The following is a 17,478-nucleotide window of genomic DNA, read 5'->3' as shown; positions in this document are numbered from 1 at the left end:
TAAGGGAGGGGGTTGGTTTGCCTCACTGATACCTTTGATAGGTTGCCAGGTCCTCCCCCAACTCAACCTGCCCTAACAGATTCCACTCTGGACGCACTTGTAATTACAACACATCCCTTCTTCTTTTAAACCCTCAGACATACCACAAAAGTGACTTCAGCCACATCTTGTGCGTGTACGTACATATGTGTAGATCTCTGTCAGTGTACTTGTGCATTTGTATAGTATACAAACGTGTTACTAATGGTAGAAGGCATGTGAGTCTGTTGAGGAGAAAGTGCGCAGGATGAGGAGCAATAAAAGGGTGAGGAACTGAAAAGGGAGGAGAGAATGGAGAATCCAGCTGCTGTCTGCCGTGGCCAAAAGAGCAAACCGAAAGAGGGATTGTGAAAAAGAGAAAGGACAATGATAGGCATGCAATATTAAAAGCAGTTGGGGAGAGGGATATTCTGGGGAAGAATGAAAAAGAAAGAATGAGAGAAAGATTTGAGAAGACGAGGCAGGAAAGAAACTACAGGATTGACTTATTCCGTGAATACAGGCACAAACACACAGTTCAGCACAGTACTGGGCTGTGTTTGCCTGTGAATGTGAGAAAATGCTGTTACATTCAGCCAACTGTAGCCTACCATTCTCCTTCCCACAGGCCGCACGAGTGCAGCCAGCGCTCGGAGAACTCTGACATCGATGAGTCACCGCCAATGACCTTTCTCATGTGGTTTCTGAATAAGTGGGACTTTAGTATTTCTCTGCTTTTGGTAAGCATTAAAGGTTCTTTGAGCACTCTGTTCTGTTGGATGAAGACCTTTGTGTTATGCAGAATGAGAGAGCTGTGAATGGAATGACTTTTTAAAAAAAAATTGGCTGAACTATAACAACAAAGCAGAACTCTTGTGGTCTGGGTTCCTCTATTGAGGATTTCTTGGACGCGATCACGTAGACCCCTTCCAAAGGACCTCAGGCTCACTAAGGGCTTCTTACATGCTGCTGTGCTGTTAAATTTACCCTTTAAATGTTCTTTCTGTCAGCTTCTTCATAAATAATAGGGTTTTTGTTTGTTTGGTTTTTTTTTTACCTCAGCTGGTAGGTGCAATTGAAAATTTGACTCTACACTGTCAGCCAGCTCTCTTAAGTTTAACCAACTCGCTATGATGACTTTGTATTAACACCGGGCCAAAACAATGAGTGGATTTATCTTCCATCTGTAAATAAACTCTGTCTGGCAATCCTCAGCACAGTAAGACCATTGTCTGAGCCGACCTCTAAAGGAGCTGGGCCTGGTAAAAGGGCAAAACTCCAGTGACCCAACTTGGCACAGCCGAAGGCCGTATGTGAAATTTTAGTGTGGAAACATACAGTGGGTGTTGGCCTCACTAGCGTGGAGACTCGCTGGCTGTTGATTACTGCAAAACAGATGTTCTAACTAGTGAGATGGCTCTGGCTGCATACAGTTTTGCTCAAAGATAGTAAGCAGGCACGGGTGCTTCTGTCCAAACTTAAATACACAGTCTGATTTATTCTTCTGAAATCACGCAAAGAATTGGACAGTCGCTTGTGTTTAATGTAACTTGTCATATTTGTTTGGGGAAAAGAAATGATTGAGCATTTCCCTGGATACAGTTAAATCTTAGCTTCTTGGAACACTTTGCAAAGAGCAAAGGTTTTCTAGAAGAGGGATCCTATAAAACCAGTATTGGCTCACTTTTACACTGACTGACACTTTTTGATGCAAAAGTTGAGACTTTAGGATAGGCCTTTGATTAGCTCAAAATACGAGCCACTATGGACATATACAGGATAATGGTTGGTGGGGGCAGGAAAGAAGTTCTGACGCAGAATGGGATGGGGTTGTGTTGCTCAGGAAGGCAGTGGGTACTCATCTGCACATCCCACTGATGGGAAATCCCTTAGACTTTCCTGTCTATATTTTTAGTTTAATGGCTTTATTATTTGTTTATCTTCTCAAAATCCACTGCACAGGAGGCAAAGAGGCTTCTGGGCTATACGGAACAAAATCGGTTTCCATTTGCCTGAAAAGTCCCAAGCTGGCGAGATTTTTCTGCTTTTGGAATCCATTTTATTTGTCCCTCTTATCCATCACTGTAACTACATCACGCATATTCCTCTCCAAAATCAGTGTTTCATGGGGGCTTTTCTTGCAGTCTTTTTTTCCACTGAGAAGAGGGCAACATTCCTGCTCGTCTTCCAGAAATCTGCATAAGAGCCATAGTTTGCTGTGAACCAAACCTTAAATACTATAGACTGACAAGAAGGCAGAGAAAAACACTGGCAAATATAACTCTGTGGAATTCTACTTAACCATCAAAAAGTGGCATTCCTATAAGCAGCCAAATCCTCTGCTGACAAATTTTTAAGGGGTAGCCACAATCACTGTAGGCCAAATTTACAAGAGACTATTAAAGGAGCAGTAGCTGGAGCTGCTTAAAAATTGTTTTCAGGCTTCCTGTTATCCCGCTCTGAGTGTTGTGATGAACAAAATGTTGTAAACTCTTCCATTGCCTCGATGACATCTTACTGTAATCGCCTCTCCTCCCGTCCCACCCATTCCCTCTGCAGCTATTTTTCCTCAGCTAAAAGTTCAAGTTTATTCCGCTGTTGTTGTCGCTCTTAAAAGATTTGTATTCGTTACTCCTGCAAGGATATGAAGGTGCGCACAAATGAGCATAAACAAGTCTGTGTCAAGGTCGCATAAACTGACAATGTACAGTAATCAAGCCAGGGGTAGAAAGTGTGTTGACATGAGGCTGTGCTGGGTGGAAACAGCTGGCCATTTCTGTGGATTTCAGTGCAATATCAAACACTAACACAGTTTGTGTCCTCGGCACAAGTTGGTCACGCACTGCACAACTGATGCAATGTTTGACAGTGTGAAATATGGACAGAAATGTGTTGCTGTGTGTGTGTGCGCGCACATACATATTAGGCTATTTACTGCTCGCATGCACATACACACACCAGCGTCACTGTGAGTGGGGGTATACTGAATGTAAGTGATTTACAGCTCACTGACGAGACTTTAAAAATCATCCAGCACAGTGTCAATGACCATGGGGACCGCAACTGTGCTTGCGAGAACTTGTTCAGCCCTGGAGGGGGAGGTCCACAAAAAAACCACAGAGAAATTAATGTTGCATGTCTGTTGAGCAGAAGCAGCAGAGTGTAAATGGATCGTGATGTGACAGGGAGCTTTGGCAAGGCTGCATTCAAATAAATAAATATGTCCAACTCATCACAAACATAATTTGTCAGGGACGTCCGACTCTTTCTTAAATCATGACACAATACAAGCAAGCATGATTCAATGTTTGCACTTGTCTTTTATCGCCAGTTACAATTACACAATGTTTCCAATACAGATGATTATAAAGAAATATAGTTAATTTCAGCTCTCATAATGCTTCTGAATCACTGACTGCACTGTAGTGGGGTTGTTTAGTTTCTAGGTGTGTGTATTGGGATGGGCGTGCCTACTGTCAGTGTCTTACTGGAAGAATACAAGTATTTGAACACGATGCGTCACAGAAGAATTCAGAGCTTTGTTTGGTCCCACTTGAATTCTAACATCCTTTTCCATCCATTTATTCCCTCCTACAGTCCGTTTTCCTCCTTGTTTGTGTCTCTCACACACATACAATATTAATAGTTTCCATGTTGAATCATACAGTAGGTGACTTCATGCATGCCTGTGCGTAATTGTCCACTTTATTTACTTTCTACATGTAAATCTTACTTTAGTTTTTAAAAAGGCACAATGGTTGAACACAGAGAATAGTCTGCATGGAGAGCTGTTTACCTTTTTTCCACTCTCAAGACTGTGTGCCGTGTAATTTCACAGATTCACTCCCAGTGGTTTGAATGCTGAAAGTATTTGTGGTTGCTCTTGGTAAACCAGAGGTTTCCTTAATCTTTCGGATAGCTGGAATACTTGGTAGTCTTACCGTTATAGTAAATAAGATAAATGCAAAAGTCTAAATATTACTCGCACTCTTTGAGGACAAAATCTACAAGTATGTCACAAGACAATATATAATTTAAAAAAAAAGTTATATTTGTACAAATCCTTTGTTTCTATTCGTATTTCTGAATTTTTCAATTGTTACAAACCCTGTATTAGACAGTTCTTCCCTTTGGCGAGTCCTTTTAATGACTTGTGAGCAAAAAACTGTTAAGTGACTTTTTTGGTGGGTTCTCTATTTCCAGACTCTGTTAATGGGGTAATTTGAAGACTTAACTCTTGTCCTGGATCAGATTCAAGATGTTGACGCCTGGATAGTGGAGCCTATTTACTATTCTGAGTTACAGGGGAGACAGGAGAGAGGAGGAGTGAAAAGCTAAAGAGCGAGTTGTGTCAAGTAACAGTAACCACGAGGAAGTTCAAGGAGTCCTACCTTCAAAATAAACGGATCAGTTGCTCACATGCTTCGGCAGTGTTGACTGATTTGATTGCTTTTCCACGCTGTGCAGAAACAAGTTTATAGGCAGCTTAAATGTTCTGGGAAATACTGGGAATCATGCAACCACACCACACATGCAAACTTTGTTTTCCAGTTTCAAAAAAGTTGACTTTTCTAGCAAAGCATTAGAATCATGAAAGTGGCTGGCTACACATCCAAACAAACTTACTAATGTTTTCACGACTGGGTTCAAGCACTGATACATATGCTTGAATCCAAGTTGATATGATCTTTTTCTCCCACATGAACCCTGCTCTTGTTTGTGAAGTATGTGAAACCTTAGTTCTGCTTCATTTAGAACTTCATTGTCCCATATAACATGATACTAATTGAGAAAATTGGGCTTTTGAAGCCTTAAAAGACTAGATTTTTAAATTATTTTCTGGAGCGTTCCAATTACTCCAGTGACGGAGTGATTTTAATTTTTTTGGTTAAAGTTTTGCTACTCCATACTGAAGAGGTCAGGATGAATCTGGAGCCATTTGTAAAACTCAGTGGAGGCTCAGTCATGGTTTGGAGCTACATTTCAGTCAGTGGTGTTGGAGATCTTGTCAAAACTGATGCAATTATGAATGCAGAAAGGTACCATCAGATTTGGATCCACTATGCAATACAAGGCAGAAAGAATCTGATTAGCAGCTTTATGACACCATGACAACCATAGAAAACACTCTGCCAAACCAGTAAAGGCATACCTGGATAGAAACACAGTGGACTGGTCTCCACAGAGCCTGGAGCTCAACATTATTGAAGCAGTGTGATCACCTCGACAGAGAGCAGAACAAAAAGTAGCCAGGATCCAAAGAGGAGCTTTGAATGTCCTTCAAGACTTCTGGAAAAATATTCCTAAAGACTACTTAAAGAAATTGAGGAATAGTGATAGTCTGAAAGGAAATCTTCTGAATGAACTGTTTTTAGGTTTTGTTTAATGTCTGTTTTAATTTTTTTTTTTTTAAATGAAGCGCTGAACAAGATTTATTTTTACATTTGTAAAATGTAAAATAAAATTATTTTGACAGTTATAAAAATAAAAGGGCCTGGGTTTGTTTCCCTTAATAGTATTATTTTGTTACGGCGGTAATTAGGCTGCTTAACATCAAAATAACATAATCATTAAAGACAACCCCCCCTTTAAAAAAAAGATTTGGTTCCTCTCAGGCAAAAATCCATTCCGCTTTGCTTCGCAGTAAGACATCTTATTTTGAAAGTGTTCCCGGAATTTTTGGTTTCGCTTCGTGTCCCGAGCGCGGGCGAAGCGCGTTTGGGTTAATCAGGAGCGTCCAAACCTTACGCACGCAGTCTGGAAGTTTTCGCTCCAGTTTAAGTTTAACTCCCAGTGACTCCGGTTACAGACAGCGTGGTCATGGTCAGAGAAGAAGAAAGATAAGAAGCAAAATAAAAAAAGCCGGACTGAATGTGACTCATACAGGCTGAATTATGCCTCTGCCTGTGATTTACTGACCCGGAGTGCGCTCCTCAGGCTGGATGTATGGTTGACTGAAGAAGTCCTAACATATATATTTGCTTCCGTGGAGCTAACTCGTAAGAGTTCTGATGGAGGGCCACATGTTGTTTGCGTGGATGCTGATGTGTTTGCTCCTGCGGCCCTCAACCGCACAGAACAGCCCACCTGAAGGAGGTAAGCGCCGTTGATTCAGTGGAAACCAGTCTAATTATAATTATTTGCATTGCATAACAGGGGGGCGATAGCGACTAGCAGACAAAAACATTTTTTTTTGGAAGATTACAAATAAAACAATGTGAGCCACAATAATCTGTAATTTTTGTAAATAAAGCGACTTAAAGCGTTGGTGCCACATAATAAAAGGAATACAGCTGGGCTCGGGGCGGATTAGGGTGGGGTTGACATTACACCAGTGTTCTCAGTAAAGTGGCATGACTCCAGGTATTGAATTATCTGTTGATGAAATCTTACAGCCAGGAGTAGCGACTTCATACAGTAGGGCTGGCTAGGGGCATGGGTGGGGGCACTCTGAGCGACCACGCAGGCATGCTGAGGATGGCTTCAGGTGCTCCCGGGAATTCTCAGGTTATTGTCTGTTGATGACATCTCAGGGCTTTACAACAGACTTCTAATAAGGGGAAGACCAAATAACCTCCAGGTCTGCTGGAAAAGGTTTTTTGTTTTTAAAGGATAATTATGGTTAATGTTAGTAGAACACAAGAGTGCAAAGAATGACAGATTTGATGCATCTTATGTTTTTCTTTTCTAAACATGCACAATAAGATGCTCCTCTTTATAAGCTGTTTTTAATTCTGATCAGTAACTGCTGATTTGCAGACTCCAAATCTAAACTAATCCTATCAGCTCTTATCATAGCAGTGCCTTTGTGCCATTCTGGCAAAGCTCATAACCGCAAAGTGACAGAGATTTCCCCAGGTGGTGATGGCACCGGCAGGTTTCTTAGTGAGAGTGGATATTTATGAGTGTCTGTAGTTAGGGATATGCTGATGCTTTGCTGTTCCATTTATAGGGATACGATGAGATAACTTGGTCTACGGTAATTGGGCTTTATATAAATGTACTTGCTGTTTTTACTCTAGTTAAATAAAGGTCTTATGTCTGTAACCTTTAACAACAGTTATAAATCACTAATAATTAACCATATGTCTAATAAAGGCTCAAAAAGTAAAGTTATACTATGCTCTAAACCCAGGATGTCAAACTTATTTTCTGTTTACTTTGATGTGAGTGGGCCAGACCTGTGTAAAGACATTTAAGTCTATGTTTCAACCCCACCCCATGTCTTAATAGAAAAACAAGCGCAATTTCAAAAGAAATGTTGCTGTAGTGTAGCACATGAGAGAATTCTTGCAGCACTAACAAATAAATGTGTAACAAAGTTCTAGTAGTTCATTATCCAGACTGTCCTGTAAACAGAAAATCTGTTTTCTGACTGCGTGCCGATAGTAAAAAACAAAACAAAAAACCCCCCAGAAACTTATATAGTAGGTAGATTATTTTAGTGTGGTATAGAGATCTTTATCAGAAGGAAAAAGCTGTAAAACTTACATTTTAACAAATCCTGAATTAACGCTCTCCTTCCCATTTTCCAAAGCTGCCCAGTTTACTGCCCGATTCGGGCCCCCTGGGCTCTATATTTGGCACCCCTGCTTTAGACCTTAGACTGTCTGAAAATGAAGTAGCTTATTGTATTGTATTATACTGAGGCAGTGCCTTGTACCTTCCAGAGACCAGTCATCAACCACTGGTAGCAATTCTGTGCCTTATATTTTTTGGCTGCTTCTGGTTGTTCCCATGTTACAAAGCGTCACCAGTGTGGGTAGCTCTGCATCTTTCTATTTTGCAGAGTTTCATGCTTCTCATGACAAAACCCCAAGGGGGGATTTTTGCATTACGAGCTGCAGTCAAACCAGCGACACCACTACACTGCGAATGTAACGGTACAAAAACAAGGTCATTTAAAGAAAATATGCAAAATTAGACAGGAATACCACTCAATTGTATTCATTTAAACTTCTATAGTGCTTTTCTACTCTTACTCAAGCTTTATCTTTTTCATATCGTTCTCATCCCAACATACAACCTATTTAAATCTTCACTGTGTTTTTAGCCCAAAAAAACCCCCTCATAACATACTCATATGTTTTTGTAAGGTGCTCAGCCTGATCTGCTTGCTATTTTACTCACGCTTCATTTTTCTCCATCACATCATTAGCTAAGATCTGTAGTGCATGCGATAACCCGAGACAGCATTCAACCACGGCAATAAAGAATGATAAAATGGCTCGCTCCAGCAGTAGGTCTGAAGATAAAGGCGTACCTGCACAAACGCAGAGGTAAGGGGCTCCTATACGCAACAGCACTCTTGCTCCAAACAAGAGTGATGTAAGGAATTCTTTAGGTTGATAGAGGGGAAAAAGGCAGCAAGCATGCAGGCTGGCATGTGTGCACACACGCTTGATTTGTGTGTATACATGCTTCGCTGCTCAGCTTTCAACACCTTGAAGCCTAGTCCACACCTCATGTCAAGCGTTGGACCTTGACATATTTAAAAAATGAGACACTGAATTACACGCCTATATAACTGTATTTTCTGCAGAGTCATATATGTGTAGTCCAAAGTCTTCATCTTAAAAGTTTCTGATTTCTCGAGTGACGATTTTAACAGTAGGCAGGATTTCTTTTGGATCTGTGCACAATCTGTAGATTTGAAGCTAAGCTCTGCTTGTTGTGCTACTGTTTCCTGCTCTGTATATGGTCATCCAGCATTCCTCTTCATCCCTCACATGAAACTGGCAGTACCCCCCAGCTTCATTCCTCTCCTTTTAACGCCTTTTATTTCCCTCGTCCCGCCTCCTTTCTCCACTCCCTCCCTCTCTCCCACCAGTACCCAGCACAGCTACTGTCATGCCTGTTCCTCTACTTTGGGCATTGTTGCTTCTGTTATAAGATATGCAAAATTAGGGAGTGGAAAAAAAAATAATCCACCCGTAGCTTTGTGCTTGGATGCCTTTAATCCATTATCCAACTTTGAAGTTACAGTATCATGATGCCTGCATCAGTTTTGTACTTCCTCTGTTTGTTTTACAGTCTTCTTATCTCCAAAACCACAGCCTATTTTGGGGGTTTTTGCTTTTAACTTTCTTCTGCTTTCATGTAAAACAAACAATTTTCTCTATAAGATTTGTTCACTGTGACACTGTTTTTTTCTCTCATAAAAACAGGATGGAAATGTGTGTAGAGGGAAGCACGAAAAGAGACCTGTGGAAAAACAGAATCATAGAGAGTTGTTGGCGCAAGTCAGTAACTGATTCCGCTCGCCTGATATGCATATTAATGACTGTATTGATGTTTGTTGCTTCTCCACAGTGCTGAACTGCTGTGAGGGGGACGTCCTCTTCTTGGTGGATTCCTCGGGGAGTGTGTCATCCTACGAGCACTCCCGAATGCTAGCCTTCCTGTCCGAGCTCATCTCCCCCTTTTCGCTGGGAGAGGACCAGGTAAGGGTAGGACTTCTGCAGGTGGGCACCAAACCACGTCTCGAGTTCGGCTTTGATAAATACAGCACCCAAAGCGGCCTTCAGGCCGCTTTGAAAACCATCAAGCCTCTCAGGGGGGACACCAACACAGTTGAGGCGCTGAAAATGGTGAAGGAGTGGGTCCTGCGTCCTGGAAAGGCTGGCGGCGCCCGGGAAAATCTCCCGAGGGTGCTAGTGTGGCTGACTGATGGGGTAAAACCAGGGGATGTGACTGGACCGATGGCCCAGCTTCGGGATGATGGTGTGGCCGTGCTGGTCGTGTCCACTGGCCATGGCAACTACCAGGTGTTGAGGCAGGTGGTGAGCCCACCTGTGGAGGACCACCTGCACTTTGTGGACATTGACGATATGAGCATCATCACAAAGGAATTCCGGGATGCCATTATTGGTGAGTACAGCATGGGTAGTGTCTTTATGTGTTGCAAATAAAAGATTTAAAGAATGAACAGATAATTTGAATTTGTTGTTGGACTGAACACAACACACATTCTGCTCAATAAAAAAATGTGTATCTGCACATGCCTGTACTACAGAGACTGGGAAAAATATTATTTATGATTGATCCTGACCAATTAAAGCTGGATTGCTCATACGCTTCAGTAGCTTTGAGAAACCCCCCTTCCATTCAAACAGCTACAATAACACTTATATCCTGCCTCAGTGATGTATTACATGTCTCTCTGTGCTTCTCCCTAATTCCAAACATGCTCTTGAAGACAAGGAGACCAACTAGCCGGGACACTCTGTGTGCATGTGTATGAGTCCCTGTAATGAGATAGGCCAATCTATTAATGGATTAATGATTCAACATCTCTTTCTGCTCCATCCAACACTATGCCCAACATGACACACACACATATATATTTATATATAGAGACCTGGAAGATGAGCCATTTCTCTGGATGGATTAGGTAACTGCCATAACACTCACAAGGGTCACTACAGCATTTATACAACAGCTGTAAGATATGATGCATAATAGAAAATAGGGCTTGTGTAGAACAAGGTGGAATGCATCAGTCCTTGCTGGGTGCATAAGGATTTAATCACAGATATCAGTGCATCTGGGAAAATTGTTATTTTGTTGCAGGGCCTCACTGGGTTGGCTATTTCAGGTTGTCTCAGTGCTGTCGCTGTGAATGCATTTAGGTTTCAAAGTCTGGGAGTCTATGTGAGTAGCTGACTTAAGCCAAGGCATTTTTAGCGCTCCTTCTGTCCTGTCACCATCATTTCTCCTCCTTTTTGAAAATTAAAAATGATAACTCAACCCCAACAACGTGTGCACGCGCTAACACGAGATCCTGCCGTCTCCAACAGAGATCATCCGCGCTGAACGAATTCACGTTCGAGACGTCTCCACCAGCTCCGCCACGCTGCAGTGGCGACCCGTTCTGTCCGGGTTGACGGGCCACTATGAGATCCTCTTCAAAGAACTTCGGAGAGGAGTCGGTGGGGTTGAGACCAGTAGGCCTGATGTATTCACTGGAGGACCTCCGTACCAGAGACTTACCCAGACTGCGGATTCCAGCACTGCCAGGTTAACTGGCCTGAAGCCTGACACCAACTATATCGCCATACTGAGACCAGAGTCCAACGAACAAGCCTTTAACGACCTCCATGTCACCTTCAGAACTAGACCAGGTTGAGTTCTCTCTATATATACGCTTGCTTTGCAAGTTGCACAAAACCTTTTCAGTGGTTTGCTATAAATATAAAAAGTCAAAGTTCTAATTTGCTTTTGCAGTCTCTCAAATTTAGGAATTTGCTCTTTTTATCTGTTCTGCATGCAACACTGTCAATTTTGTTGACATTCTGAATGAAATGTCTTTGTTATAGGCCCACGATAAGAAAATAAAAGCTAAATCCACTGCAATTAAAAAGCTTGTGTAAAAGATTTTATTTTGTGGTTCGGTGAAGAAGAAAAAATTCAAAGTGAAAATCATCATATTCTCCTCATATTTTTTCTACTGCCTCAGCAATTGTTCTCGTCTCTCTTACACACCAGAGGTGCTGAGCCCAGCTGTGGTAACAGTTTCCGAGCCTGGACAAAGCAGTGTTCGGGTCAGCTGGGGTCCTCTCCAACCAGGGATGGTTGAGAGTTACTCTGTTGAGTATTCAGCCCTGCCCACGGGTAAAGTGCACTATGTCCAACTGAGTCGAAGTCAGAACTCTACTCTGCTCAGAAACCTCCAACCAGATACCACTTACTTGGTCACTGTTACTGCCAGGCACGCCTCAGGAAAGGAGAAAGCCATGTCTGTCAAAGTGTGCACTCAAGAAGGTGAGGTCAAATTAGGTCATAGTCCCACTCCTTCATTGTCTTATTCATTCTGCATTCTAAATTCCAGATAATTGTAGTTCCGTTCAGTTCTGAAATGGTCAGTTCTCCTGCTGTTTTGTTTTTTTACTTCACTGCTTTATAGTTCTCTTTCCTTTTGAAATATAACTTAACTTTTGAATGGTCTCTGTCTCTAGTGACTCCAGCGCTGGCAGACCTCCAGTTGACTACAGTGGGTAGTGACTCAGTAGAGGTTGAATGGAACGGTGGCACATCTGGCTTGAGGGGCTACTGGCTCACCTGGGAGGGACAGCAAAGCTCTGCCCCTGGTCAGCGCTCCTCCCTCTACTTGCCACCCGACTCCCTCTCAACACGGCTCACGCACCTGCCCCCTTCGGCTAGAGTGTGCGTGTCACCCATTTACCGGACGGCACGGGGAGAGGGACTGTGTTGCACGGCACAGTTTCACTCAGGTGAGTGCGGGCCTGGTAGATTAAAAAGCACCAAGGAATTGAATTTTTTTTAAGTTAGTTGGTTAATATATTATGGATTAGTTTGAAGTTTTTCTACAAAACACTGAGGCCAAAAGAAAATTAAAAAATTATACAACGCAAAAACTCATGCACTGTTTTGGTACAGTATCAAACCATGCATATAGTAGATTTCAATTAGTACCTCAGTAGAGCGGAGTTCACATAAGTCTTGTTTATTGAGATCAGACCATTGAAAAAAAACATCTTTCTCTGGGATCCTTTTCCTGGTTTAGGTGGGTAACCCACAGGCCTCACCAGCAACAGCTACTAAATATTAATAGTCTTTAAAATTACTTATTTAAATGTAATTTTGCACTGCAGCAAACTCTGCAAGTGAAAGTTGCTCTGTATTGGGAGTGGAAGCAGAAATCACAGTTAGTTATTTTAATTCCTTAATAAATGCCCCATGTGTGCACTTTGTATGTAAGTTTGAGAGCTTAAAATGTATAAATACTAATATCTCAGCTGCTTCTTTCCTTCTTTTCCTTTAGATGCATTAGTGTATGGCTACCAATCATAGCACCCTGAGACTGCAACTGTACCTTACCAAACATGGAGGGACGAAGGCGAGAAGAATGCTGACTTTCATCCATAATTCTTTTCCCTGCCTTTCCCCTCTGTGGAAATCCTCCAGGAGTGACGTGTGGGTTGGCTTACCGAACACTCATGTGGAAGCCATGGACACTTAAGAGTAGTCGGGGGGGGAAAAACAGCCACATGCTGACTGCAATCTGCGACACAAAGGAATAACTACTTTCCTGTTTTTATCTTCTCATCTGGTTTGCCCCTGTACTAAATGATGCTTCACATTAAGGACGTGCATTAAAGAAACATAATTTGTAGGTGTGTTTCGCAGCTACGGAGAAGGGTGTGATGGGAATGTTGAGGTTTTATGTGGCTTGTTTTGAAAAAGGGGTTTCCACCATATGCGGGCCATGTGTTCAAATCTGCTCCCTCCCCCAAATCCACATAACGCACAAAAAACATCTGATTTACATTTTTGATGAATGCAATGAATTCTGCTTCAGTTGACAATATTCAAAAGATTAAAGCTTTGGGCAGATTCAGTTACGATTGCTTTGACCTTTCAAGATATTATAAAAACACCAACCACGTGCTGAAAGTAGAGGGATGCTGTATATGATGTGCAGATCTGTGTAACTGAGAGTAGCCTTCTACCGATGTCTTGTACATCCAGTAATATTTATTAATCTGAAAATCATGCAAATATAAGAATCTATAACTTCTTCACAGACATGCTCTTTACATTTTAAGACTTTCTTTTATAGCTAGTCTCTGCTGCCCCCTACTGAAAAGATTACAGGCTTCTCTTTTACTGTATACTGAAAACATGTATTTTATGCTGACTGCCTTTGGAATTTAATACCAGCTTTCAATAAAGTCATTTTGTAATTTTGTTTACATATTTGGTTGTTTATTTTAAATTTTAGCATATAACAATACTACTGACTGGAAAAACAGCCAAGTCTGATGGGTATGTGTGGAGGTGGACCTCACAGACTAAAAACTACTGCTGATGCTTTTTGAGCTGGAGGTGTTAAAAGTCCAGGTGACTGATTTTGAACACCCAGACTCCGCCTGCTCTCAAAGCCACTCTAATCTGTGCAGGGTCTTCTCCAAACAACAAAGCTCTAGAATTGATCTTTTGAAATAAATTTAGACAACTTTTTTTCATTTTGGTTTATTATTTTATTACTGTGATTTTTTTTATCGAGGCAGCTGATTTAGTCTATCACAACACTGAGGAAAATGTAGCACACCTCTGTTGAGGCTCCTTTAAATTTTAGATGAAAAACGGTTGTGTGTGACAGATTTGCTGTCATGCTTTGGGACACGTTTGATTTTCTGTAGGTACATGGCATCATAAACAAATGGTTCAGTGTCATGGGGAAGGACACTTCAGTAACATTAGCAGCCCTTCAAGCTTGTGTTGTTGTTTTCAGTTACTTCTTTTTTCATCACATCATTGGAGATTCTAAAACTCAAAAAACATTGATAAACTATATTTTGTCATGTTTCGGCTGTGTGCAGGCAGGAGAAGGACCCAAATGCAAAACTCACCACACAGGAATTAAACTCAAAAAGCTGCTTTATTGCAGAACAGCACAAAAAAATATAACAAAACTAAACTGGGACATGGATAACTAACACACAGGGCAACACAGCCATGAGGGAGACTACAACACTGACAAAGAGAAACACAGGGCTTAAATATACTGAGGGATAACGAGGGAATGAGACACAGAAGGAGAGCACAGCTGGGAGTAATCAGGCTGGACGAGACAAGGGAAGCAAAACTAGAAATACTGACATGAGACATGGACCTTCAAAGTAAAACAGGAAACACACTGACTGAACTCTAGACATGTAAACTTAACAGCAACTGGGGAGACAGAACATAGGAACCTGAAACATGGTACAGAAAGGCACAGTAGACACGACATGGAACATAGGGAAGCCACATTACAAAACCTAAGAAATAAACCTATGATAACCATAACTGAAACCTAGGGAAATAGCAAACACAGTACAACAAAGGACTCAAAACATAAACCATAATATAAAAACACAAGAACTCAAAAAGCTGGGTCAGAAAGTCCCAGAACCGTGACATATTTGTGCCTGGACAGGTAAATAGAATGGCACATGAATGTGATGGAGGCAAATCGGGAAGCCCTTGTTCTGTGACAAAAATGCATTTAAAATGTTAAAAGCCTCCATCACAGTCATTAACTTGCATGGATGCCACGTCAACAGTGACTTAGAAAGAAAATACATCCAAGAGTTTTGGTTGATTTCTGTTTATTTTACGTTGTTGGCTGTGCAAATTAAGACTTTAGGTTTGGTTAGGGGTTACATTCAGTTTCACTTCAATTTAATTTTACTTACTAAATCAGTAGAACATTTATCCAGCTGGGATAACCACATTTACTCAGGGCTTTCTTGACGTGATGTTCTTCTGTTTCCCTGGCTGCTCTGTCTGTGGGGATGGTGTTTGCTCTGTGTTGTAGCGTCCTGATGACACCCAGTGGATACTCCAGTGGATGATGAGAGTCAAAACTTAATACTGATCCTATGCGTGGGTTAACAGTACAGCTGTAAGCTGTTTTATTAAAGATAAAAGCTGTAGCTTTTAAATATCTTAATGTGTTGCTCCACCAAGTTAATATGATCCTTGAATTGTGGTAAGGCCTGAGATCTGATTTTCACCCAGGTGTCATCCACATACCTGAACCAATGACTTGGTGGTGTAGGATAGCACTGACCTTTGTATGTGAAATATGTGGAATGAAGACACAGTTCTAAGAGTAAAACACGCTTGGTAGGTGCTGAGAGAGGTCCTGTTATCCCTCATGAGCTACCTCCACTTCAGTGACTCAAACGCAGGTGAAGAGAAATGTTACATCATACGAGACCATTGTTTCACCTGCCTCCATAATGATGTTCTGGATGTGGTGTTTAGAGCTGCCTACCAATGGACTGAGGATCAAAAGTCAATCAAAAGGATCAAAAGCCAGAAACTTTGAGATGTTATAGGTGACCGAGTTGATCATACAAACAATTGGTCTTAAAGGTACACATTGTTTATATATCTTCGGTGAACCATACTTGATGTAGCTTCCCCTGGGTATATCCTGTGTTATGAGGGCTGGTCAATAACATTGTCTTGTTCTAACTGCTACAGACAATCTATCACCCTCTTCCTGTAACCACAGTGACAGAATTTTCTCATGATAGTCTTTCTGGTTTAGTAAAACCGTGCACCTGCCCTAGCTTCCCGGAAAGATGATAACGCTGTTGTTTTTACTAAGCAATGTGAGTGCCTTCCTCTCCTTCATGCAGATGTTGGATGCTCAGCTGTTCATTGAAAGCTGGTTCTGTGCCTTCTGGAGGACTTTTTTTTAAACAGTATGTTTATTGAGTTTTATATTACAGAACAAGCAAAGAATAATAGTACAGTTAACATAAGATTTATATTAAACATCATAGTCCCCAAAATAAACAAATATAGATTTAAAAAAATAATAATAATAAAATAAAATAAAACCAATGCACAGCATGGGTAAAACAAACAAAGCAAGAAGAGAAGCAACAAAAAACAAACAAACAAAAAAACTCAGCACCAAGTATCATTTTCTAAATTAATTCACTTCATAATGTCTCAGAAACTCAGCTAAAGGTAACCCTATTTCTTCAAAATCTACGCCCTTTCCTCTGACAATATAAGTAAGTCGTTCCAATACAATATATGAAGCCATCTCCTTTACCCACATATGACTTGACGGTACATCAATTTTCTTCCATTACAAAGGTATTAACCACCTGGCTTGCAGGAGTCCAAAGTCAATTAATTTTAGCTGTCTGGAGCTAAAATCACAGTTCTTTGGATATATACCCAACACACACATTTTTGCTTCAACAGGTATATTTACTCCAACAATCTTTGATAGAGTTTGTGTGATTGATTTCCAGTTTTTACTGCAGCTATCTGGGATGACAGGCGACCAGCGATTCAGTTTGACTGGGGTTATGTAACTTCTTATCAACCACTTATATTGGAGGAGTTTCATCGTTGTATTAATTGATTGTCTTTGGGCTTTTAAACATGCAGTGTCTCAGTCCGCCTCCTGTATCTCCTCTTGGATGTCAGCCCTCCATCCATCTCCTTTACCAAACCCGGAGTGCTACTTAAAAAAGGTCAAGAAAGCTGGCATAGAAGAGTTCAGACTGAAGTGAAGAACAAAGACTCTCATACCAAGCGAATTGGGATTGTACAAATTACATTTTTGCTGTCAACGCTGTATTTACATTGACGTTTGCATTGTATTTGTGTCAATAAACTGCTGCACCTATTTCACATTTTACTAGCAAAACCAAAGCATGCCTCGCCTACTCCATGCCTTTACTTCCTTAGAAATAATAATGCATCACGCAAACCTCTCAAATAGAGGTTTTAGTTATAGTTAATCGGAGCATAGTGAAACAAAATAAGTACATTCACAAATAGTATCTACCCCACCTCCCCACCCCCGCCCGAAAAACAACAACAACAACAACAACAAAAACATAAACATTGTGTTATTAACTGAATGAACTGAGGGCTGCATCAGGTCCGATAGACTGTACCAAACAGTAGAGGGCGTCA

At 41.2% G+C, this 17,478-nt stretch overlaps 1 protein-coding gene across 1 annotated transcript; it reads left to right on the top strand.

The window, feature by feature from the left end:
- The first annotated feature begins 5,718 nt into the window (after positions 1-5,718).
- Positions 5,719-13,733, top strand: vwa1 (von Willebrand factor A domain containing 1). Its single transcript, XM_005941618.3, has 6 exons — positions 5,719-6,114; positions 9,331-9,888; positions 10,818-11,141; positions 11,506-11,781; positions 11,976-12,251; positions 12,803-13,733. Exons 1-6 carry the CDS (start codon positions 6,030-6,032, stop codon positions 12,829-12,831), a joined length of 1,548 nt encoding a protein of 515 aa, XP_005941680.1. The 5' UTR covers positions 5,719-6,029; the 3' UTR covers positions 12,832-13,733.
- Positions 13,734-17,478: the final 3,745 nt, after the last annotated feature.

The sequence above is a fragment of the Haplochromis burtoni genome, unplaced genomic scaffold (assembly GCF_018398535.1).
Source record: "Haplochromis burtoni strain Fernald_Lab_line unplaced genomic scaffold, NCSU_Asbu1 Contig_307, whole genome shotgun sequence".
NCBI lineage: Eukaryota > Metazoa > Chordata > Actinopteri > Cichliformes > Cichlidae > Haplochromis > Haplochromis burtoni.
The sequence above is the reverse complement of the archived record's forward strand: the minus strand, read 5'-3'. Positions and strand labels throughout refer to the sequence as shown.

Excerpts from the sequence above, each read along its gene's own strand:
- vwa1 (XM_005941618.3), top strand. The coding sequence starts at position 6,030 with ATGGAGGGCCACATGTTGTTTGCGTGGATGCTGATGTGTTTGCTCCTG. Across the intron at positions 11,782-11,975 it reads CAAAGTGTGCACTCAAGAAG|TGACTCCAGCGCTGGCAGAC; the intron begins GTGAGGTCAAAT and ends CTCTGTCTCTAG. Across the intron at positions 12,252-12,802 it reads CACGGCACAGTTTCACTCAG|ATGCATTAGTGTATGGCTAC; the intron begins GTGAGTGCGGGC and ends CTTTTCCTTTAG.